At 48.6% G+C, this 24,338-nt stretch overlaps 1 protein-coding gene across 1 annotated transcript in view; it reads left to right on the forward strand.

The window, feature by feature from the left end:
- PXDN (peroxidasin) overlaps positions 1 to 24,338 on the forward strand; it is a 571,721-nt gene that overhangs the window by 520,295 nt on the left and 27,088 nt on the right. Inside the window, exon 22 of the mRNA XM_069606052.1 lies at positions 4,340 to 4,453. Coding sequence (XP_069462153.1) covers positions 4,340 to 4,453 — 114 coding nt within the window. The remainder of the gene's footprint in view (positions 1 to 4,339; positions 4,454 to 24,338) is intronic.

The raw sequence follows: 24,338 nt of genomic DNA on the forward strand, positions 1-24,338 counted from the left end.
AGGACAAGCACTCAAGAAATGGCAAAAAAAACAGCCACCATTTTGGGTCAAGCGTGACCCTTCTGTGCATTGCCAGGTCTGTGAACACAGCCTGCGTGTAAAAATAACAAAGGTCGATAGAACAAGGCAAAGTGCCACCAGCAATTGTCACTGTAACAGAAATGTTACTGGAGCAGTGAGAAAGGGGAAACACATTCCACTTGAGGCGGGTGTGCTGATGTCACAATATAAAATGTAGAAGGGATACACATGATCCCTCTACCCATGGGAACAGTAGTTTACACAAGGGGTAATAGAAAATACAAAGGGAAATCCATAAATCCAGGAAAAAGTGCTGTGGGTCTCACAAACATCAAATACAAGTGTTTGCAGAACATTTGGCAGGAGCAAAGATCATTCTAGTATTGCATTTCTTACCTTTCTCTTGCCAAACAGAGCATACCCCACTCCTTGGAAACATTTGCATCCAGGCATCCAGGCATGGGCTGAGACAAGTTTGTGTGATAAATGAAATAGTGCTGTAGCTGTTGGAACATTGGCAGAGAGTTTGGGGAAAAGCCTCCTTGTAATTCTCTGCTCTTGCTTAGATCATATTATTTTTTGCAGCGGGCCCACAGAGCTATATTTGCATATATTTACATAAATATACCCAAACAGTTTTAGCTGAATATTTTATGAATGTGTCAATATGTATATAAAAATATACCAATAAGCAAATCTGCTTTCTCACTCATTATACTGGCATTACCCTTGATGTCAGTAAAAAATGCAATGACACATCAGAAAATATATATTCAGAATGGTTGCAGCATAATAGGCCTGTTTAGCCACATAACACTTATCTTTGCTTTCATCTTGATGCCCATTAAAACCTCCTATGCTACCACAGTGAGAAGATATATCCAGACTGGCCCACCCAGGTAGGCCAGTCTTGCCACATTATAACTAGAGTAAAACTAACATGAATCATGTTTGCTTTATTCTTGATGGCCATCTTGACTTGCCAAGACACAGTAGCAAAATATATATATAGACTGGCCCACCAACTGTGTCCAGTCTTACCACGTAATAACACTTACCATATTTGCTTTACTCTTGATGGATATAAAAACAAACAATGGCATGTCCTGGCATATGTCACATTTCCCCCATGCACCTGTATCCCTTTCACACACACAAAGATAGGCCCTCTCTCTCTCTCTTTCTGTCTCTTACACTCACACTCTCTCACACTCACACAAATTCATACACATGCCTTCATTCTTTTCTCTCATTCACAAATCTGTTAGTTTCTCCATTTACTCATGCACACGTACAACAGACACGCTCTCGTTCGGATGCACATATTGATGCAATTAAACACGCACTGATACATACATCAATTAGAAATTGTCCTTACCTGCAGCCCCAGTCCTGACCTTGTCTTCCATTAAGGCCTTCCGGCTCCCATGCAACATTAACAGGAGCAAGAAGCATACACATCTTTCTCGTTCCTGACGGCATGGCCAGGGGAGCCAGAGCACCTTGTAAACCCAGCCCACGGAGGCCTGAATGTTCAGGGAGGTGCAGAAGTACCCCCTAGGCACATTTTGGTCTTCAGTTCCCCAGCTTGCATCCCAAAAAGAACGGTCAACGTCTAATTCAGAGGAGCTTTCCACCCACCCCAAATCAGGCGTGCACAATTTTCCTTTATTTAATCAAGTTTGGTTTATGAATCTTGAATCTAGGGCCCCCAATTTAATAACATTGATTTCTTAAAGCTTCCCTCCCCTTTCAGGACAAGACACACACAGGGTTGCACAGAAGGCATATTTATTAACCAAATGACAATCATTGAATCAGATTACAGATAAACAAATTGTTTCTTCATAAAAGACATATTAGAAATAATCAACACACTAGTCACTTCAGTTTTCAAGGCTACAGTTATGGAAATATAGACGTTAGTTACACACACTTCACCATATTTATCTATGCATTTAATTCACCTTGATCACACATGCACCCTGGATGGAATGCATGAGAGTCCGGGAGGAATCTTCAATTTGTGAAGACAACAAATTAGTTAAAATGTCCCTGCCTATCCAATTCTACCAACTTACCTTGTATTCAAAATACCACCCCACTTTATTCAACAGACAGGTCAGAGATTCAACAGCATTTTAAAGACAAATGCAACAAACTATTGGACTTTTGGGTATGTGAATGGCTTATAGAAAAGAAAATGGTATTTTCAGTAGTGTGTTGGCAAAATTCCTTTCGGTGATGTTTTTATTCAATTACCATGTAAAATGTACCTTTCTTCCTTTCAATGCGCAACTTGAACAGTGGAAAGAAATGTACAGCAAATAGTCACCCTCTCTTTTTTTCTTGAGCACCCGGAATTAATAATGATATTCTGCTTAATGTTATACCCAGGAATTACTTCAATTATCTTCTTTTTCTGGGTATGCACACAGTAGGATGACCTTTTTTGGCACCTGTTAATAGCTTTTCTCTGCTAGACGTCATCGCCAGAGAAAAGGGTCAGGTGAATTTCACTATATACAACCCATTGGACCTAATTTATCAATATATATTTTCCAGAGGCAAATACACTTCTGAAATGTTCCCCGACTTCACTGGGATGTACAAAATGTATCTATTCCCACCCCTCAGTACTAACAGAGGGGCTGGAATTTACTCTAATTCCCTATTTAGTATCACTCCCCACAAGATGACTTCCCTTTTAGATAATACATCCTGATTTATTTTGGCTGAATCACAGACAGGTGGCCACCCCCCTTAAGTCCCTCTTATGGACTGCTTCATTTCTCCCCCTACAGGAACAGGTGAGCATCAGCTAGTAAGATAGGATCAGCTTTTCTCCACAGCATGTCTACTTTCACTTCCACTGAAAAAGGCCTGGGACTTGAACTCCTCTAAGCCTCACTTTCAGGGCTCTGTTTATAATCTGCCAATGGCTTCAAAAACAGAGTAATACAATGCCATCTCCTTCTGCTTGTTATCAATCTTTTCTCTTTCTTCCCCATCAGTCAGTCAGTGAGTGGACGAACAAGTGAGTCTGTGGCTCTCTCCGTCTGTTTCTGTCCTTTCCTTTTGCCCTTTTTGTCCTGGGTGAATGTGTGTTCAATCTTATATTGAACAGTAACCCCACCTTTTGAAATGTGAATACGTTCCCCAATCTAATTGGTCAATGTATATGACATCACAGTAGACATACACCTCTGCAGTCATTGGGCATATTAATGAAGAGGGCAGTCTGATGGGAGTAACTTCTAAACCCTGTTTCCCACCCATTTAATGTGATGTCATCTAAGGGATATCTTGCGTTAAATGATGCCATCTTTTAATATAATGAATTCCACACATATGACCACTTTCCTAATTTGCTTACCTGATTCTTCTCTCTGGTGCAAATCAAAAGATACAACTTTTATCATAATAGCACAAATAATCAATTAGTTGCAGGTTTTGGCTTATAATTTATTGATACTTTTCTGTAAAAATATTTTTTCCATCTCAACATAATGGGCTTGTTGCTGCGAACGCTAGGCTATATGGCACACTGGGGTGCGTCATTTCTATGCAACAAAATACAGATGTGCCTAATTTGTATATTACAATTTCATGTAAAAAAAATGTTTGGTCCATCTAATAGAGGATTTTCAGCCAAACGTTTCACCACCTAAATGAGTTCTCTAAGCGGTTTAGTTTGAGACATACAGGCAACATAAACAATTCAATTGATATATATAAAAGTCAAAATGTGTTTGTTTGTGGTGGGATTTGTGACGATGGTTGTTCCTTTTACAATTGCACACTGTTTCTCCAATCTGCACCACATTTTGCATAGTTACCTGTTGGGACCCTCTGAACATTACCGGCTATGTGACATTTGGACAACCTACCCTTTCCCCGGATTTCAGCATCTTCACACATGAGGTTGTTGCCTAAAATCAGTGATTCATCAATGTGGTCGTAGAAAGACTGGTCCTGACACGAGGAACAGAACTTGAGGTCCAGGCCCTAGAATGCACAGTTTCCAAGATATTTGCACCACAGTGAACTGCACCACAACAGGGAGAGGGGACAGGCGGGGAGAAAGCACACAAGGTCCCAAACGGGAAACCAAAAGTGAAAATAGGTGAGGGTTGTGTAATGATTATGCAGGTTAGTCAGTTGCCCATTATGGAGACTGAAACACAATGTGAAAAATGGGCATAATATATTACACTACTGGCTGCAAGAAATGTTACTGTTCAGCTACTTGTTGTGATGTATGCTTTTATTGCTTTCTCACGGTAGACCTAACTGCTTTGTTCTTGTTCGCATGTAGATAAAGAAACTTGAATCCCGTCTCAGTAAAACTGAGTGCACTGATGAACTGGGTAAATCGCATTCCAGCAATGAAGAATGGAAAAGGGACTCTTGTACTAAATGTGAATGCAAAGTAAGTATGTTGAAATATGTGACCTACAGATGAAAGTTTAATTATTTGTATTTAACATAGCAGTTGAAATAAGAGGAAGTGGGACTATCTAGCAAGCATACCTACCAGCTTTGCTATGTGGCATTTGTAAAGTGCTTAATGCCTACTGCTGGTCGTTAGAGCACAGCGGCAGTCTGGGCAGACATTACATTACTCATTTAAGCAGAAGATTGCACAATATAGGAAACTATAATTGGGATTAACACTTCATAAACATTAGTGTTATGAATACTTTATTATGTGTTGGTTGGCGTGATGGGGTGTGCATAATGTCCTGTCTAGTTTGGATAATGCAGCAGTCGGGAACGAGCATGACCTATTTAGTGATTGGTTGGTGACACACCATCTGTCCCCGTGTACCTGATTTCAGCTGTGGGCACTATAAAATGTAATTTTGTTCATTCAAAATTTTTCCAAATCTCTTTTGGACATTTTTCCCCTTATCTGCGATTATCCTTTTAGGGCTCCATGCAGATGTCATTTACAATAGGCCTTGGTGAAATTCTGCAACTGCGTTTCGTGAAAATTATGCTTATGTATGTACGTACAAAGTTCACCTTTTGTGCCCAGTTACACCCCCTCACTCCCACCGCTGACAAATGACACTTCGCTCGTAGTACGCTTCACAATATCTGCAGCTGAATTTGGCTCTCTCTCACCCGACTCCTCCAGAAATAACCAACACCTGCCTGTCCAAAGTAATTCCAGTTTGCCTAGACATACATGCATCACTTTTCCCCCTGTTTATTTGTTTCTGCCTATGGAGGATTAAAATTGTGCATCTGTGGAATATAATTTACGCTACATAATATTCTTTTAGACTTCATGACCCATTTTTCTAGTGTCATCCATTAACTGCTTTTCTCTTTTGGAGGAATGACATGGAGAAAATATGAGATAAGTGGTAGAGTTTAATATGATATACCCAGGTCTTGTATAAAGACCAGAGCTCTGCGACTTCTTTCAGGCAGAAATGTCTTCAGAGATGTGCCATTCAGTTGAGCTTAACCTTCTTTTCACTCTGGTCGGCAGAATTCAAAATTAACAGCTCATTCAGATTAATTTCATTTTCTGTATTTGAATGATGGTCCTATAGTGTTGTTCATTGCAGCACAACTCATTACATCACCGTTAAGATGGCATGTAAATGTTCAATGTGCACTCTTGCAGTTCAAAATAAGAATAACTATTTCAACAGAAGGTAGGAATATAAGAAAGTAGGTTGGACATAGTTTGAATAAGGTCAATAGAAAATTAAGTCATGAGGATGGCAGACTGCATTTATGTATGATTCAGAGCTTTGTTAGTTAGGATGGATTTTTTTGCACAGAAATACTGCTTGTGGTATTTCTCAAAATCATAATAGTTACAGCTTTACCCCTTGTGGGAAACCTGAGGGTATTCTTAGTCTTTCTCCCCTTGGATCCTCTATGGAGGTGGACAGGGAAAGGCCATTGCTATTGGATCCGGACCCTGAAGGGTGGACAAACGGAGGATCACCTGAGTGGAGGACCCTTGGGGATTGGGAGTGAGGTACCTTTAAGCGAGACATGGTATCCCCCTTGTCCTCAGGATAGCCAACCTGATCGTCCCCCAAAGTTTACTGCTTATTATAACATTGTTCCACTTCACTTCCCCTTTGAGGCAGAACAATACTGAGACGAGGAAGAAACAACTAGGAGATGTGAAGATTACCTCCATTGCTGATTCAAGTACTGGGACGAAGAAGGGACATGAAGGTCAGGCATGTCCCATTCATTTGCTTAATTATGCTCAGGCAAGGCAAACCCTTGACTTGCACCTGAAACCTGTTAGACAAGCACAGGTGCATAAAAGGTGGAGTCATCAGCAGCAGTCAGACAGACAGGGGAAACCTGGAGAGCAGAAGGACCAGAGTGGAAGCCAAGCTGGAATAGAAGCCGAGACGCCAGTACACCACTAGAAGCCTTGGGAATCCTCTTACATGGTGAACTCTGAACGGAGGTCCCACAATGGGGTGGTAGGTGGGCGGCGGGCGCTGCAAGAAGGTGAAGCTCTTCATCACAGACGGCAAGTGCAAAGTGGAGCACCCGGCTATTAGGCTGTCCCTCGAAAGACGAAAGATGAGAAAAGGAGCTGCCGATACTGGGTAAGTGTCTGGGACACTTAAAATACCTGTGTTTTGAAGGAGACTGAACAAGCAGCAATGGTCAGTTGAATGAAGCAAAATATGTTACTTATAATAAATACTGAACTGAACTGAATTAAAGGAAAGAAAGCAAAATAGCTCATTGTATTAAAAAAAAACATATTACTTGCAATAAATACTGAACTGAATGAAATAAGCAAAAGTAACTGAGAAACCTCATGGTATTTTCCCAACTACTTCCCAGGTTTCTTCCATTCAGGTGGCCTGGGAATGGCCATCCCTTTTGGATATCGACCCTCGGGATGGACAAGCGAGGGAGGATCACCTAAGTGGAGGGTTGTAGGGGATTGGGTGGAGAATTCCCAAGGGTGGACATGGTATACCCCCCTTCCTAATTGCCCACCAATACATTCTCTCTGTTTTCATGGAGTGTTTCCACTCACTCCATCTCCCCCTCCCCATTTCCAATAAGTACTGGGATGAGGAAGAGGCGATCGGGAGCAATGACGATTACCCATAGACACAACATAGGGATACAAAGGGAGGCCTATCATCTAATAACTTTTGAATTGTCCCACTAATAGTCAGGCAACATCAGGCACATTTCCCCAATTGCCCATATCTGACTCCAATTGACTCGGATGCTTTATAAAAAAGGGTGGTTCTGCCAGAGTCAGAGAGCGAGCCGGGGAAGCTAACTGGACCAGAAGAGCCAAGGAGAAGAAGGCTGCAGAAAGAGGAGCCCAGAAGGACCAGTGCAATGCAGGATGCCGAAATGCGGGGCCGGTGTGTGTAAGGGGCTGCAGCGTGGAGAGACAGCCGTATCTCCAAGAAGCCGGAGTAGGACTGAAGAAAGTCTGTTGGCCTTGTTCAGACCATTGCACTTTCCCCTGTGAAGTGGGCCAGTCCCATGGGTGCCTGAGCGGCAGGTGGTGAGACCATGACTGCGACACAAGAACCCTTTTACCTGGTTGCCAGAACCACGATACTATTGGTGGGTTTCGTGAGCCAGAAAGAAACTGTAGCGTGTGGGTGGCTGGAGCCGGAGTGTTGAGAGCGGTGAACATACCATTGAGTGAAAGCAGGAAAAAGCAAAGCAACAAAAGGAAAAGGCGAAGGGAAGAAAGCGATAGCTGAAAAAGTAGAAAGAAAGCAAAGCAGAGTAATTGTAAAGGGTGCGGAACTACAGAGTCAGAACAAGTGCACTGGTGGCACGGGAACAGCCAAGAGTAGGTGCCAATGACCCAAAAGTAAGGAAAAGGGGTGCAATTGACCCGAAACCAAGAAAGACAGTAAAGAGACAGAGAAGGAAACCGAACTGCTAAAAGAGGATGCAAGCGACACAAAATAAATGCAGTGTGTGCAAGAGGCACGTAAATTAGAAAATGAAGGTGCAAAAGAGCACAACAAAAAGCAAAGAGAAGTGTGCAAGAGGCACAGGAAGATGAAAAGTAAGGAGAGGTGTGCAAGAGGCACTGAAAGGTGGAAAGAAGGTGCAAGTGTGCACGATAGAAATGGAAGGAGTGCAGGAAGCGCAGTAATGAGGTAAGGGACAGAGTAGAAGATGCACAGAAGAAGAGGTGCCAGAGAATAAGGAGAGGGGTTGGAGGGCAGAGTGGCCGCACCTGGAAGGAACAAAGAACCCGACATTCTTGAAAGTGCCTGATACCACCCCATGAAAGAACTGTACATTCTGACAAGAGGAACTTTTTTGAGGGTTTGTTGAACTGCATAAAGAGGGGCCCAGGCCTGGGGAAGGGAACCCTAAAAGCACACTAGAGACATTTCTGAACTTTATGAAAAGAGGCATAGGCTTGGGGAAGGGAACCCTGAGATGCCTAAAAGGAACTGTTTTTTGTGTTTGGAACTTGAAGGATCAAAGCCTGTGGAAGAGAACCCTAAGAGGCCCACAGACATTGTTAACTCTATTGACTTACTGCAAGAGCACTATGTGGAAGGTCCCAAAGGAAACCAATTGAACTACTTTGAAATGACAGAAGTACGCTTATGGGTAAGACTACCTGAAACCAGCTGTGGATTACATTTCCTTTTGAATCACCATTTTTCCTTTAAGAAGGTCTCTATCACATTTGATATAAGAGTGAGGACAAGCATAGGTTTGGACACAGACAAACTTTGGTTTTGGACTTACGGAAATCGATGGCCCTTAGAAGCATTGGTTGAGGGAAGAATCCTCTTTTAGTTAGGGCCAAGTAGGCATTACACCAACCCCAGAAAGTCTGATAAAGTGTTTCAAACTGTCACCTTTGAGTCTGTGGGCCTCATTCCGAGGTTGGCGGTAAGGGGTTAACGGCGCCTGTAATGGTGCCAGTGCCGTTAACCCCTTACCGCAGCATTACAAGTTCCTTTAGCGGGTCCCGCTAAGGGCGGCTGGTTTTTCCAGGCGCCCTTAGTGGGAGCCGCTAAAGGACCAGCATGCTAACAACAGGCCCGCTGTTAGCATGATCCCCATTCCCATTGAGTCGTATGGGGGCTCGAATGGGGATGGGTCCCTGAATGGGGAAATACCGGGTCCTCCAAGGTTGGAATGGCCCGGTAATTCCCCATTCAGGGAACCCGGACCCGGTATGTGGTAAGGGGCTAGCCATGGTGCTAATAGTGCCATGGCTACCTCCAACCTTGTAATGAGGCCCTGTGTCTCTTTATACCATGCCTGTCTCACATAACCTAGCCCACTGAATGAAACAAACAACATTACTTATATTAAATACAGAACTGAATGAAACAAGTGAAAGTAACTTAACGTATGGAATGAATCCAACTGTGTTGCTTCTAACAAATATCTAACTGAATGAAATCATTGAAAAGAATTTCTGGTGAATACCAGATTTAATTAATTGAATGAAAGCCACCATTATTGAATACTGCCTTGAGTGAAATAAATAAGCCGGCCTTTACGGGAATGCATAAACAAAGAGATATTGAACCACAGGAAAGCAGCACCTATACTAAGCTGAAGGAAATAAACAAAGGTGGTAAAGTTGTGAAGCCAGGGATGTCATTTGGGGATTGCCAGGGGTTGCAGTTGCGACCCCTGAGGTCTCCCTTGCTACCCCTTTGCTCTCTCTTGCTACCCCTAAAAAAAAGAGAAAACAAAATATATTGTTTTCTTTTTTTTAAATGCAAGTTCCTGGGATGTTTCCAGTCTGTCATGTAGCTCTTTGTTTTTGAAGTGACTGGCTTTCTTGTTCTGGACTCTTAAAGAAAACAGGGGTTCAACTCCACAAGTGTAACACTTTCATCATTGACCCTGTGTCCCTGTGGGAGAGTACACAACCCTTGTCCTCTTGGTATTAGGTAACCCACCTATTGGTATAGGTCTGTACTACACAATTTGGTAGTGTGACTAAGCAGCCAGCCTTATCTCAAGAGTGGTAAATGTGAGCTGTAGAGCTGTAGAATCGAAATTCACCTATACAAGTATCCAAATAACACTTACACTGAAGGTCTTCTAGTAAAATAATTATTTAACTGTCTGTTTTAAATAAGCATTCTTTAAAAAGGGCAAAATGCAACACTAAAAATGCACTTCAAAATACTTTGTCAGAATCCAGGCCAAGCAAGTAGATTCTCTTTAGAGATGCTTCATACACACTTTGTACACCCTGAGGTGACTTCAGTAACTAGGACAGTAATGGCATATATATATCACTTTCATACTTGGTATGTTTTGAGGTTGATAGAAAGGAAAGGTTAAAGGAAAGAAAAAGGTTAAACAGGTTCTCAGAGCATGTAACCCCTTTAAAGCGTTCAGTGAAGTCTAGATAAAAACCTTCCCCAGAAATATTATTTGAAAACCAATATATCACCTATGAGGGACAGTTAGAATCGAGGTCAATGGACTAGAAGAGTCTGCAGGGAGCCATGACAGCCAAAGTCAATTGGAGCAAAGTCTGTAGATCCGAGGCACTTCTTAGATAGTAAAAAGTCTTGCACAAAGTTAGAGAGTTTGTTGTAGAAAATCACTGTTGGGTCACAAGCTGTTATACTTGTGAAAGTTGGAGCTGAGATCAACTCTAGAAAAGCAGCTACTGCAAATCTCAACTGATAAAAGCAAGCTGCAGACAGAGAGGTAAGTATCCCTTAGTCAGAACAGTACCTTAGGTTAGAAGAAGAGGATCCAGCTGGCTTCTGTCTTGGTTGCAGTGTTGCAGGTACTGTGTTCCTGGGCCTTGTGTCGTGGGGACAAGAGGGAGGACGTCTGGAGCTCTCCTGCACAGCAGTTCAGAGGTTGGCAGCAGCTACAGGGTCTTTTCAATTCAGCGGCATTTCGCGGCTTCAACGTGTGGTATACAGCACCACCGCAGATCTTGGACACCAGTTGGTCTTCCTTCACTCCTTGAGTCTAGCAGGTGAGGTGACTCGAGCTTGGCTCCTGCTTCAGGAGGGACCTCAGGAGATTCGTGGAGCTTTTGGACAGCTTACAGGCGTTGCACCCGACTACGGATTCCTCGACCCCCTGGCACTCTGTTCCAGCAGCAGCAAAGAAGTACAGCCAGTTGGGGAAGGTCCTCCAGACAAGTTTGTCTCTGGGTTAGTTGGTCCCACTAACCCAAGGGAAGAAGTAGTCCTTTCCGGAGCTTCTCTTGTCGATCAGAGTTTCAGCACAGCAGCAGGGCTTCACCGGGCAGTTCAGTGGTCCAGGAGGATCCAGCAAGCTTCGTTCACGGTTTCTTCGTCCGCGTGTTCATCACAGTGGTGACTGTGTTCACTCCAAGAAGCCTCGCCTTTTAAGCAGGTTTCTCCTATTCATGCACAGCCTAGCTGTCCCTCACACAGCAGGGTGGCTGTCCTGTAAGGACAGCCAGCCAGCCAATCAGGACTGGGTGCATTCAGGTAACCAAGGAGACAAAGGACAGGGGAGTTTCAGGCACCTCCCTTGCTTCTTGCTCTTCCAGACTCCCTGGAGCCAGAGGCAGGTTTCAGTACTGAAGCCTGCCAAAGGCAAAACGAACAAAGGGATCAAACCTGGTTTGGTGCACAAAGTAAAACCAAAAAAGACCCCGCAAACAAGAAATGGTGAAAGAAAACGACCTGGGCCATTTTGACGCAACGGTCACCCCTGGGTGCTATACTGCAGCTGAGGTTTCAGCCTGCGGTAGAAAACCACAATGGTAGGAAAATGAAACCACTGCCACCAGCCATTTAATGTAGTGAGGGTAACATAATAAATGTTGCTTGAATCAGTAGGAAAAAGTGTCTACTAAGTTACCCCCGCACTCCGCATACGATGGTGTGTTCTGGACCTACAAAGAGAAAAGGTAAGTATTGGACCAGTAGTTCACACAAGCAAAGGTATTTAAACCTTATGAGAAATTTAAGGATTTATCTGTGACACTGCAATGAGGGTGCTGTGTGTCACCATATAAAAGGTAGATTCCTATGGAGTTTCAGACTCCAAAAACGAAGGAAACAGATCATCCAAATCAGATCTAAATACAGGAGGGTGAGGAAAAGGGCTAACTCTCTCCAGGGTGAAAATTAAAAAGTACTAAAGTCCAGCAAAGGATCTGGGGGTCTCTAAGGTTGAAGGGAATTAGGACAGAAATGCGAAATCTCCTTAACATCCTAAATAAGAAAGAATAGGAATAACACATAATTCTCTTTCTGTAATTCTATCCAATAATTGATAGACTCATTAAAGGTTTATTTCAGGCACCCGGGGGATGAGTCACTGATTTAGTCTGTTCTTAAACACCTCAACTCAGCCTTTCATCCTTCTGAGGTCAATAAATGAGTATCAACACAGTTTGGGTGATGTTGCACGTATATTTGTTATTTATAAAGCGCTTAAGCGTATGTGCTATATAATAACAAATCATTATCATTTGGCCTTGGACGTCTGCTTGCATTCACAGTAATTTGGTAATATGGGCCTACACACACTGATATTAACGATGCATATGGTGATCCATTCTTGTATGAAATGTATATCACATTATAGTGATATCGTAACCATATTTTCTGATGATTCTTAATCTGCTTAGAATCACATGCTGTGCATAGTCCGACATCCAGTGGTCACAGTGGAGTATTGCATTTTGTTTTCGTAGTCGAAAAGGGGACGTCGACAAGGCTTGTCTGTAACACTATCCCTATAGTGACGTGCATTGTACCCACAATCCCTCACGCGTCGAGGTCCCTCAGATTGTTTCTTCCCGCCCAGATATTGGTCGCCTTAATGCAGAGCTCCTCGAGAGAAATTGCAAAAACATTTACTCAACCCTTTGGTCGTTATTTATTATTAAATACATTACATTAGATCCCTCCTTCGACGTCCAAGCTGCAAAGCTGTTTCACTGCTGAGTAAGAACTTCGACGGTGGTGACTTAGACGGAGGAGATCCTTCGGCGCTGCCGAACACGTGGCCTGGCCTCGCCGGCCTAAGACAGTAGGGAGAGTGGGGTGGGGGACATTTCTTCGATTTATGAGAATGCCTTTCTCCTCCCCCCCTTTTCTTGGGGGTTGTTATTACTCGTATCTATATCCTCAGCCCACGCTGTAAGGGCAAATTTACATGGAAAGACAAGCACAAGCGGTGTAACCGTTGCTTACCCCTCGACCACAACGAGAAAGGCTGTGCGGCCTGTAAACTACTTCGCCCGAAAACTTTAAAGGACCACATGGTCAAGAGGTGGGCAGCCTACGCTATGTCTAGAGCTGATTCCTCACCTTCCGCCGCTGAGTGTGACGAGGATGGTGATAACCGGACCTCCGTTTCGGAAGTCGTAGACCTCGCTAGGGAGCGTACCCACTCCTCGGCGTCCTCTGCGTCTGTCCCCGGCCCGACAAGTTCGGCTCACGCCCTACTTATGGGGATGAACACCCCGGCAACACTGACGAACACAGAAGGCATAAACATAAACACACAACCCACAGCACTTCTTTGTCGAAAATGAAGAAAGCCATAGTGCCAACGGAGACGCCAGAACCACTGGTGTCCTCCACCGACCGTAAGGGTCGAAAGCCCTCCCCGCCACCGCAGCCGCGACTAGCGACTGGGCTACCTGCAGACAAGGGCGCTACCACCATGATACCAGGCGACGCGCCTCGTAAGAGTGCTATCGTCGTCGAAAGAGACTCGGCACCGCCCAGCACGACGCCAGTCGAACCCTCGAGGGAGAAACTAATCGTCGAGAGCTTGGCGCGTATGGTTTCAACGGACGGCCAGAGATGGACGGCGAGTGATACGCCGAAAACCGCTCACAAGGCCAGGGAAACGCCAAAAATGCCAGAAGGGAGGCAGGGACCGCTCCCACCGTCAAAAGAAGGCCCTATCCTACGAGAAGGTTTCTCAGAAGGCGAAGGAACTTTATCCTCGACGTTATGGGTCAGACCAAAATGGCTACAGGCAGAACAGCCTCCTTTTTCGCCTCCAGACGTTCTGGGTTACCACATTGGACTCTTGAGAGATTCCAATCGTGTATGGAGAAACTGGATAGATTTATATCCACTCCTGAACAAAAAACTCACAAGAGGCCAAGAGAGGTACTGCATGAGGACCCCAGGGCTAAATACCCTAGGCTATTTAACCCCTTCATGAGGAATCTACTACCTACGACCTCATTGAAGAAGACCCTCACTTCCAAGAGGACGAAGAATTCTTCGATAATGAAGACCAATAGAACCTCGAAGAAGAAGGTTTTGAGGGAAACCTTGACATAGGTGGGTGGGGGCTTTGAGGAAGACCCAGATGAAGGTGGCTCACAACCTTGGCAGTCACCAACAGAGTCTATCTAAACCTTCCCTCTCCTCAGACCACACCGGTCAGGAATCCTTCACCGATAGATGATCAACCCACCGTCAACGCGCTACTACGGAAGGCAGCAGCGCATTTTGAGATTGAAACTGGTGAAATTACTCCTGATACTGATTTTGCAGAAAAAATCATTAAAGAAAAACCTCCCACTAGCCAAACCATTCCCCTCCTCGCCTCAGTTAAGAGACGAATCACTCCATCGCTGTCTACACCGGCACTGGTCAGAGGGGTCAATCCCAGAATTGAAAAACTGTTTACTCCCTCTCATTCAGACCCATTATATATTAGGGGTCACTCAATTCCAGACTCCTTGGTGGTAACTACTTCAAGGAAAAGAGAAGGGGTTCGGCTGTCGACCAGTGAAGCACCCCCAGACAAAGAAGGAAAGAAACTCTACGCCCTGGGTAAAAGAATTACAGCCTTGGTAGCTTTTTCAACCAGAATTGCCAATAATACTACCCTACTGGCAAGTTATGCTGATGCCCAATGGGGCAAATTACGGCAGGACCTCGAGGAAGTCCCTGAGCCTTTAAGAACTCGCTTATTGACCACAGTAACAGAAGGAACTCTGGTTAACCAGAGCATCATTAAAAACAACTCTTGATGCTGCAGAAACGGCTGGCCGTTCTTTAGTCCAGGGAATATTTCTGAAGCGTCATGTCTGGCTCTGCAATTCCGGGTTTAAGCCAGAAACCCAGGCGTCACTCATTAATAAACCAATAGAGGATTCTAACCTCTTTGGGAAAGCAGTGGACGACACACTGGAGACTGCGAAGAAGGATTTCGACACCCTCAAGACTTTAGACCAAATATCAAGGCCTCCAAATAAGCGAGGATTCGGCAACTAATGCTTTTTTCGAGGCCAACGCCAACAACAGCAACAACAAGAGCAGTACACTGCAGGCAACTGGTCCTCTACTCAGGGAACTAGTGGCCAGTACACGCAAAGAGGACAGCAGCGTGGCAAGGGTAGAGGTTGGGCCCCACTCCCAGAGGATCCCCGGCTACCAACACCAAATGACCCAAAGGTTCGGGTCCCCTCCCATGCATCGCCGGTCGGAGGCCTGTTAACATCTTTCCTACCAGCATGGGAGGGAATAACATCAGACCGCTGGGTATTGTCAACCATAGCCTGCGGTTACTGCATAGAATTCAGTCGGTCCCCCAAGTACAGACCCCCAAGGGGACGCCGCTTATCACCGGAGCACCTCGCTATTCTTCTTCAAGAAGTGGAACTGCTGCTACGAAAAGGAGCAATAGAGGTCGTGTCTCTATCACAGGTAACGGAAGGTATTTATTCAGTGTACTTCCTTGTACCCAAAAAGGACTTAACCAGGTGCCCTGTATTAGATCTGCGCCCAGCGAACAAATTTGTCAAACCTCAAAAATTTTGCATGGTGACCCTACAGGAAGTAATCCCCCTACTTTCACAGGGAGATTACATGACAACACTGGACATGAAAGATGCATACTTTCATATTTTAATGTTGCCAGCGCACAGAAAATACATCAGGTTCATGATAGAGGGCAAACACTACCAGTTCAGAGTGCTACCCTTCGGCATAGCGTCAGCGCCGAGGGTATTCACAAAAGTACTAGCAGTGGCAGCGGCCCACCTGCGCAGGTTGTCCATCCCAGTATACCCTTACCTCGACAATTGGCTCATAACAGGGGATTCTTAGGAGACATGCTTCTCAAATACCCGAAAGACTGTAGACCTTTTGTTCCAACTGGGCTTCTCCATCAACGAGAAGAGGTCCAGCCTAGACCCCAGCCAGATCAAACAATTCCTAGGGGCTCTAATTCGAACAAAGGACGGCCTCGTCTTCCCCTCCAACAAGAGGGTCCAAAATATGCTGTTTCAGATCCCTCAATATGTGGTCGGTCGAGAGGTGACGGTACGCAAAGCAATGTGTTTACTAGGAATGATGGCGTTGTGTATATATTTGGTACCGCACGCGCGTCGGCGCATGCGCCCAATGCAAGAGTGGCTCAACAGCCAGTGGTGTCAGGCCAGCGGACAATGGGACCATCTAGTGGTGGTCTCGCAGGCCTTGGTTCTCTCGCTACGGTGGTGGTCTAAAGAAAACCTGGTAATAGGGAAACCATTCCCCACCCCCGCAGTGGTTTACTCTAACCACAGACGCATCCCTCACAGGATGGGGAGCTCACCTATCCCATCAGACTGCACATGGAGTTTGAAATCCGAGTGTAGCGTCCAAACACATAAACTTGCTGGAACTGCTAGCAGTCTTCAAAGCACTGAAGGCTTTCCAGGCACACCTGCAAGGGAAGACGGTGATGGTCCTCACAGACAGCCCCACAGCCATGTACTACCTGAACAAGCAAGGGGGCACTCACTCTCCAGGACTGTCCAAGCTGTCCCAGAACATCTGGAAGTGGGCTCTCAAACACATGTTCCTGTTGTCACAGCATGTACCAGGGGAACTCAATCTGCTAGCAGACAAACTCAGCAGAGACTTCCCTCTGCCCGCAGAGTACGAATGGCGGTTACAAGAAGACATCGTCTTCGACGTTTTCACACAATGGGGATTCCCAGAAATAGATCTGTTCGCAACTCTGGAGAACACTCAATGCCAAGATTACGCCACCAGGTACCCCCAGAACCAGTCCAAAGGGAACGGTCTCTGGATAACATGGTCAGGGAAATTTGTTTCTCCAGCATGGGGTCTGGCATGGATTCACATGCTCATGAATATTCCCCGTCGTCAGGCTGGGAATCATTGGTAAAGAAAAATCAGTATCAGTTTTGTTTCTGATCTGTCTTTCGAAGCAGTAACCAATCACTGATCTCTGCGTCATACTGACCACAGCCAATGGCTGCCCTCTCCCTAAGCCCCGCCTCTGGCAGCCATCTTCAGATTTTTACCGCACGTTCAAGTGTTGGGAGTCCTCGTGCTTAGCTCTCGAGCTTTTACTGCGTGTTTCGCGCTTTTTCAGGTGAATTTTCACATTTTTTCGGTTAATCGAGCCTTCTACTCCCGTTATCGGCTACCCGTTGCAGGATTTTCCTACGCCCCTCAAGGGTGAAGATTTCGTCGATCAACTTCTTGGAGGATTCCAGAAGATTCGCGGCCTACTTCGAGATGGCCCAGGACGCGAGTTTGTCACCCGGACCCAAGCTGTTTCGCAGCTGCCCTGGATGCAGGCTGCAGAATGTGTTTAAGGAGAACGAACATTCGCAATGCCTCTACTGTCTTCATGGGGACAAGACTCATGTAGAGAAGGACTGCCAGTTCTGCAAGAACTTGTGGGAGCGGACCATGAGGGACCGTCGATCCCGTCTCGCCAGCTGGTTGGAGAAGGGCTCAACGGGTGAGAAGAAGAAGAAAGGGTCCGAGTGGGCTTCTGTGCGGGCGCCCCGGCGACAGGGGCCCAACACCAGGCCAAGCACCACGAGTCCGCTGGCTCCGGGAGCGCCGAAAGGTCGGGCTCTTCGGTCGCCAGGCAGGGCGCGCCTTCCCCAGCACTGTCAACCACGAGCCAGCGCTCCGGTTCGGGGAAGAGGAAGTCCGAGACCCCGGGTAAGCTTCGGGAGAAGCCCCGTCCGATCTCGGAAGAGGGGGAGCGAGGCGTCGCCCCTCCCCCTAAGGAGAAGGCCCGGCACGCACCTAAGGTGGTGAAGGCCCCTACCCAGCAGGAAAAGGCCTCTATCGAGGCGATCGCGGCGACTCTGGCCAAGCCGGCAGAGACCCCGCCAGCGGAGACTGCCTCCGGGATCAGAGTTTCCCTGCCGCCAAGGAGGGAGTCCTCTTTTCAGCCCATCGTCATGGCCACCATGATGGAAGAAGCGAGAGGGGGCACGGTAGCCTCCTCGAGCTCGGAGTCAACCTCGGAGGAGGAACTGACCGAGGCCGTGAGGAATCTCGAAGTCCAATTCGAGAAGGTTCGATCCCGTAAGGTAGATCCTCGGGAGATAACCGAGGAAGACGACGATGGCGAGGAAGAGCAGCCTTCCCTTCCGGCGCAGCCGGAACCTAGGCCTCAGGATAGCTTGGCGGCCATTTTGTCTGCGATCCAGTCCTTATGCTCTGAGATAAGGACGAGATTACCACAGCCCAGGCCGGAGGACCCGCAACCTGGCCCGTCGGGAAGTCCTCAGAACAAACGACAGAGGACCCAACCCTCTCCTCCGCTCGCCCCCGTAAGGCCTACAGTTCCCTCCTCATCCTCCCACGAGTTGGGAGATGATGGTGCGATGGGCTCGACGACGGGTTCTGAGGGCGACGACGACGGAACGGGTCTCCCGTCGCACAGGCCTCGCCGCCCGACGAGATTGGCTCATTCCACGCCATGATCGCCAGGGTGTCCGAATTGTTCCAGCTCTGCCCGGAGGAGCAGAAAAAGGAAGGTTTCCTCTATCAGCGCCGGGAGGCCAAGAGGAAGACTGTCATCACAGTGCCTCTAATCGATGACTTCTGGGAGGAGGGCCTGTCGGTTCTCAAGAACCCCTCCACGGCATCAGCCAAACGGGACCGGTACCAGACGAAGTACCGGGTCCCCGAAACCGCTCCCCTGTGCCTCAGGGCCCAGCCAACGCCAGACTCGGTCGTCTCTGCGGCGTCGAAGAAGAAAGCGGCGGGGTCAGGAGCCTCGACGTCGAATTCCCCGCCGGACGGCGAGGGAAATAAGTTGGACGCCATGGGGCGGCAGGTCATTTCATCGGCGGCGACGACGATCAAAGCGGCCAACGCCCTGGCCCGTTACGACAGGGAGCTCTGGTTTAAGCTGGCCCCCATGTTGGACTTCCTACAGGACGACAAGAGGTCCAAGGCCCTGGAAATACTTCAAGAAGGCGAGGTGGCGTCGGACCACGCCATAACGGTGGCAACCGATATTGCCGATACGGGTTCCGCCAGCTGGGCAATGGTGTTTGCCTACGACGGCGGGGTTGGCTCCGGGCGACCGACTTCCGTCAGGACGTCCAGACAAGGGTGTTGGACATGCCGTTCGACGGCAGAAACTTGTTCGGGAAGGCGGTGGACGAATCCCGCCAAGCCATAAAGACGGACACGGAGACGGCCCGCGCCCTAGGAGCCCTTTAGCAACGACGGCCCTTTTGGAGCTCCGGAGGCAGACAGGGTGCCTCCAAGGGATCCAGCGGTGGCTCGTCGTCCTACCGCCAGGCGGCACGCTCCTCATCTCAGGAGGCCTACAGGGGTCACGGCAAACAGGGAGCGCCTCGCCGCCGTCGGCAGGGTGGCCAGGGCGGCAAGGCCACCACCTCCAAGCAGGACTGAACCGGCTGTGGCCTCGGGCCCCCACCGAAGCACCCTGGTGGGAAGCCGGCTGACTAAGTTCGTCGGCGTGTGGAAGTCCATCTCCACCGACCGTTGGGTGCTGGATATCCTGGCAAGAGGACACTCTATCGAATTCCTCAAGAAGTGCCCTCACGTTCCACCTGTGGCCAGGAAGGAAAATCACGTCCCGCAACTGCTATTGGAAGTACGGGCGATGCTCAGGAAATGCGCCATCGAGCTTGTCCCGAAGAGGCTCCGGGACTCCGGGGTGTACTCAAGGTACTTCCTCGTCAGGAAGAAGACGGGCGGCTGGCGCCCCATCCTGGACCTTCGTCGTTTGAACAAATACATCAGGTCACAAAAGTTCAGGATGGTCACCCTCCAGCATGTGCTGGGACAGCTGGAGGAAGGCGACTTTCTATCGTCGTTGGACCTGGAGGATGCTTACTTCCACGTTCCTATCCTCAAAAATCACTGAAAGTTCCTCAGGTTCGTCGTCCAGGGACGCCACTACCAATTCAGAGCACTGCCGTTCGGATAGAAGTCGGCCCCCAGGGTCTTTACCAAGTGCTTAGCACCTGTGGCGGCGCAGCTGCGCCTGCAGGGGATTCACGTCTACCCCTACCTGGACGACTGGCTCATCCGCTCAAGGACGAGGGAACTCGCCGTCGAACACACTGCGAGGACCGTCCAGCTACTCACAGACCTGGGATTCGCCATAAATTACCCAAAGTCCCACCTGGTGCCGTCGCAGGTGGCCCTGTTTCTGGGAGCGAAGCTCGATACAGTGAGGCGCCTGGCGGCACCGTCGGAAGAACGGACAAAGACCATTCTAGGCAAAGTGCAGCGTCTGCTAGCCACGGACGTGGCCAGGGTGAGGTCGATCAAGTCCCTCCTGGGGATGATGTCCTCTTGCATCTACCTGGTGCGCCTGTGCAGACTACGGATGCGCCCTCTTCAAGAATTTCTCGACGCCCGTTGGATGCAGGCGACGGGAACTTCGAAGACAGGGTCCCCCTCAACGAGGTGTTCCGGCGGGCGATTTTGTGGTGGGGCGTTCGAGTGCACCTCACGGCGGGCAAGGACTTTGACACCGGCGTACCAGGAGACGGTGACGACAGACGCCTCCCTGGAAGGCTGGGGCGCCCACACCGGAGATCTCCACGCAAGAGGCCTCTGGCTCCCGGAGGAGAGGCTCCTGCACATCAACGTCCTGGAACTCCGAGCCGTGTTCTGGGCTCTCAAATCGTTCCTCCCGTCGCTCAAGGGCAAGGTGGTGCGGATCTTCACGGACAACACCACGACAATGTTTTACATACGGAAGCAGGGAGGCAACAGATCCGCAGCCCTATCCAAGGAGGCACAGGATCTGTGGCACTGGGCGGTCGCCCAGGGGATGTTCCTGGTTCCCTTCCACCTGGCAGGAGAAAGAAACACCATCGCCGACTCGCTCAGCAGGGAGCTGCGCGCGTGTCACGAGTGGGAACTGTGCCAGGATCAGGTGGATCAACTCTTCCGACGATGGGGCAAACCTCAAATCGACCTGTTCGCAACAGCGATGAACTCGAAGTGCAAGAGGTTCGCCAGCAGGTTTCCCAAGCCGAGAAGCATGGGCGATGCGTTCTCGTTCCCCTGGGATGGCCTATACCTGTATGCGTTCCCTTCGTTGCCGTTGCTGCTTCGACTCATCAACCAGCTCAAGAGGTCCCGGTGCAGGATGATCCTCGTCGCACCGGCGTGGCCAAGGCAGATCTGGTTCCCGGACCTTCTGGACTTGTCAACGTCCCCTCCCATCAAGCTGTCGGCGGACGCGGACCTTCTCTCCAGAGAAGAAGGCGCCATCTTCCACCACGACCCGGCGTCGCTGAACCTGCAGGCTTGGCTCCTGCAGCGCTAGAGTTTGGAGGCTACGATATACCGGCCGATTGCAGAGAAGTTCTTGCAAAGGCCGGGGCGTCCTCGACTCTCAAATGCTACGGTCATAAGTGGAAGAGGTTCTCTATCTGGTGCCTAGCACAGAAGATCAACCCCCTACGGATTACGGCCCCTCAAGTGCTGCCGTACCTGCTATCACTGGCAAAGGCTGGTCTAGCCCATGCCTCCATAAAGATTCATCTGGCGGCGATCTCCAGATATACCAGAACCACAGGACGGACGTCGCTGTGGTCCCATCGACTGGTAAAAGAGTTTATAAAAGGACTGTTCCGTTCGTTCCCGCCGGTGAAGGCCCCGGCCCCGGCATGGGAACTTAACGTGGTGCTGACCAGGCTCATGGGGCCCCCATTCGAGCCGATGCACTCCGCACCGATGAAGTTTGTGTCATGGAAGACTGCATTCCTGGTGGCCATTACCTCCGCACGACGAGTGGGAGAGATCCAGGCCCTATCCTGCAAAGCACCGTACTTGACTTTCCATGGCTCGAGGGTGGTGCTTAGGATGCACCCCTCCTTTATGCCCAAGGTGCCGTCGGACTTCCATCTTAACGAGCCCCTGGTGTTACCTGTTTTCTTCCCGTCTCCTTTGTCGCCGGCCGAGAGGACTTTGCACTCGCTGGATGTGGCTAGAGCGCTGAAGTTCTACGTGGACCGCACGAAGAGTTTTCGGAGGACATCACAGCTATTCGTGAACTTTGGACCTGTGAATCAAGGGAAGGCTCTCTCGAAGTCTTCTATTTCCAGATGGCTCTCCGGCTGCATCATGCACTGCCACCGGTTGGCTAACCGACCGCTGCCAGGCCGTCCGAGAGCCCATTCGACCAGAGCAATCGCTGCTACTACGACGTTCTTATCTGGTGTGCCCCTGCTGGACATCTGCAGGGCTGCTACGTGGAGGTCGACGCACACCTTCACGAGATTCTACTGCGTCGATCGGGATTCCAGGGAGGAGTCCAGGGTCGGCCAAGCAGTGCTGCGCAACCTGTTCGCTTAAGGTGAGCCTGGTGAGGAGGTAAGAGATGCTTAATGTTGAGTTTTTTGTATTGCTTAATGTTGAGCCTTTTGCCACCTCCCGTGGTTGTGCATGTGTGTACTGCTATGTTGTCATGATGCCCGCTCCCAGGGAGACGGTTCAAGTCCTGCGTCCCGGAAAGCGGACATCCAGTCACCAAGGAAGGACCCAGCAACCTCATATAGTGGCCCTTTGGACAGTGTCCTGGCGCCTATGGCGCCAGGCTCATAAAAGACATCAGTCCTGGCGCCATAGGCGCCAGGCTCATTATGGGAGTGCTTGAGTGCACTTACCTGATGCAGACCATGCTGCAGGATCCCGGCCTCCTTGAGGCCTGAAAGGAACTACTTTACCTGTGGGACTAATTTACCATCTGGGCGTGGTCGGGGAAGGATACATACCTGATTGGAGGAAGGATACATACCTGGAACTTCTTCCAAGGCTATTTAAACCCCACCCGAACAGCCACACGTGCTTTGCGTTGTTCTGCATTCTAGCAGCTGGACGCTCACCGTGTCTGCTCCTGCATCCTGACTTCTGCCATGCCTGCCAGCATCCTGGATCACCTGCAAAGGAAGAGAAGAGAAGAAGAGAACAGAAGAAGGAAAAGTCCTTACCTGCTAAATCCGCATCCCGGAGACATCTCGCCGACAATCCTGAAAAGGAAGACTTTTATTTAAAAGCTCATTGCGTCGATCGCTGCAGCGCCGCATTCCACTCACCTTTTCAGGGCGCCTCCATGTTCAGCAGCGATTATCCGGATTCGCAGTCACGCCCCAGCGCCTAGGGAGAAAAAGACCAGAACAAAAGGTGAGCGAGAGAAGGGAATAAGGAAAGCTAAATCTCCATGTTAAGACTTACCTGTTGATTCATTCCCTCTTCATTTCGGGTCCGCGCCGCATCCTGGCATTTCCGGACCCCGGCCCCTAAGGGGAAAAAGAGACATCAGCGTTAATGAGCGAATGAAAAGACATTACCAAAAAACGCTCATTAAAGACTTACCTGATTTCTACAAGGATTTCACCTCTCATCTCGGGTCGGTGCCTGTTCCCCGGCATTCCGTACCCCGGCCCCTATGGGGAAAAAGACACTAGCATTAGTACATTAATGCATGGACACAAGGGGAACCTCTTATCAAAAAACTTACCTGGAAGCCAAGCAAGTTTGGTTCTCACCAATCCAAAAATCCAGTGAAGTAACTGGATACCAACGCGCCCCTGCATCAGAAGCAGGATGGAGAGCTCGTCCTTCCAGACCCTAAGGTGAGACGCTACGAGGAATCACAGAAGGGTTTCGAGGAGGGTGAGAGGGGAAAGTGGGAGGCCGATTGCATTACCCCTATTTTCGCCTACAGAAGGATACTTCTGCGAGCCAGACAAGCCAGATTTGGGGGCCGGTCCAGTCCGTCTTCCGAACCCTGCGCATCACCTTAGAAGAGGTCACAGCAGCACGAACCAGACCAGCGCCTCCGTGGGAGTCAGGTGAGCGTTACATATGTATTCTTATATTCATGAGCATGTGAATCCATGCCAGACCCCATGCTGGAGAAGGAACAAGTTACTTACCTGTAACTGTTGTTCTCCAGCATGGGTCTGGCATAGATTCACATGTGAACCCTCCCGCCTACCCCTCTGCGGCTCTTCACTTGGTCATACTGCCACTTCACGTGCTACCAAATCTGAAGATGGCTGCCAGAGGCGGGGCTTAGGGAGAGGGCAGTCATTGGCTGTG

The sequence above is a fragment of the Ambystoma mexicanum genome, chromosome 4p (assembly GCF_040938575.1).
Source record: "Ambystoma mexicanum isolate Mex_15411 chromosome 4p, UKY_AmexF1_1, whole genome shotgun sequence".
Taxonomy (NCBI): Eukaryota; Metazoa; Chordata; class Amphibia; order Caudata; family Ambystomatidae; genus Ambystoma; species Ambystoma mexicanum.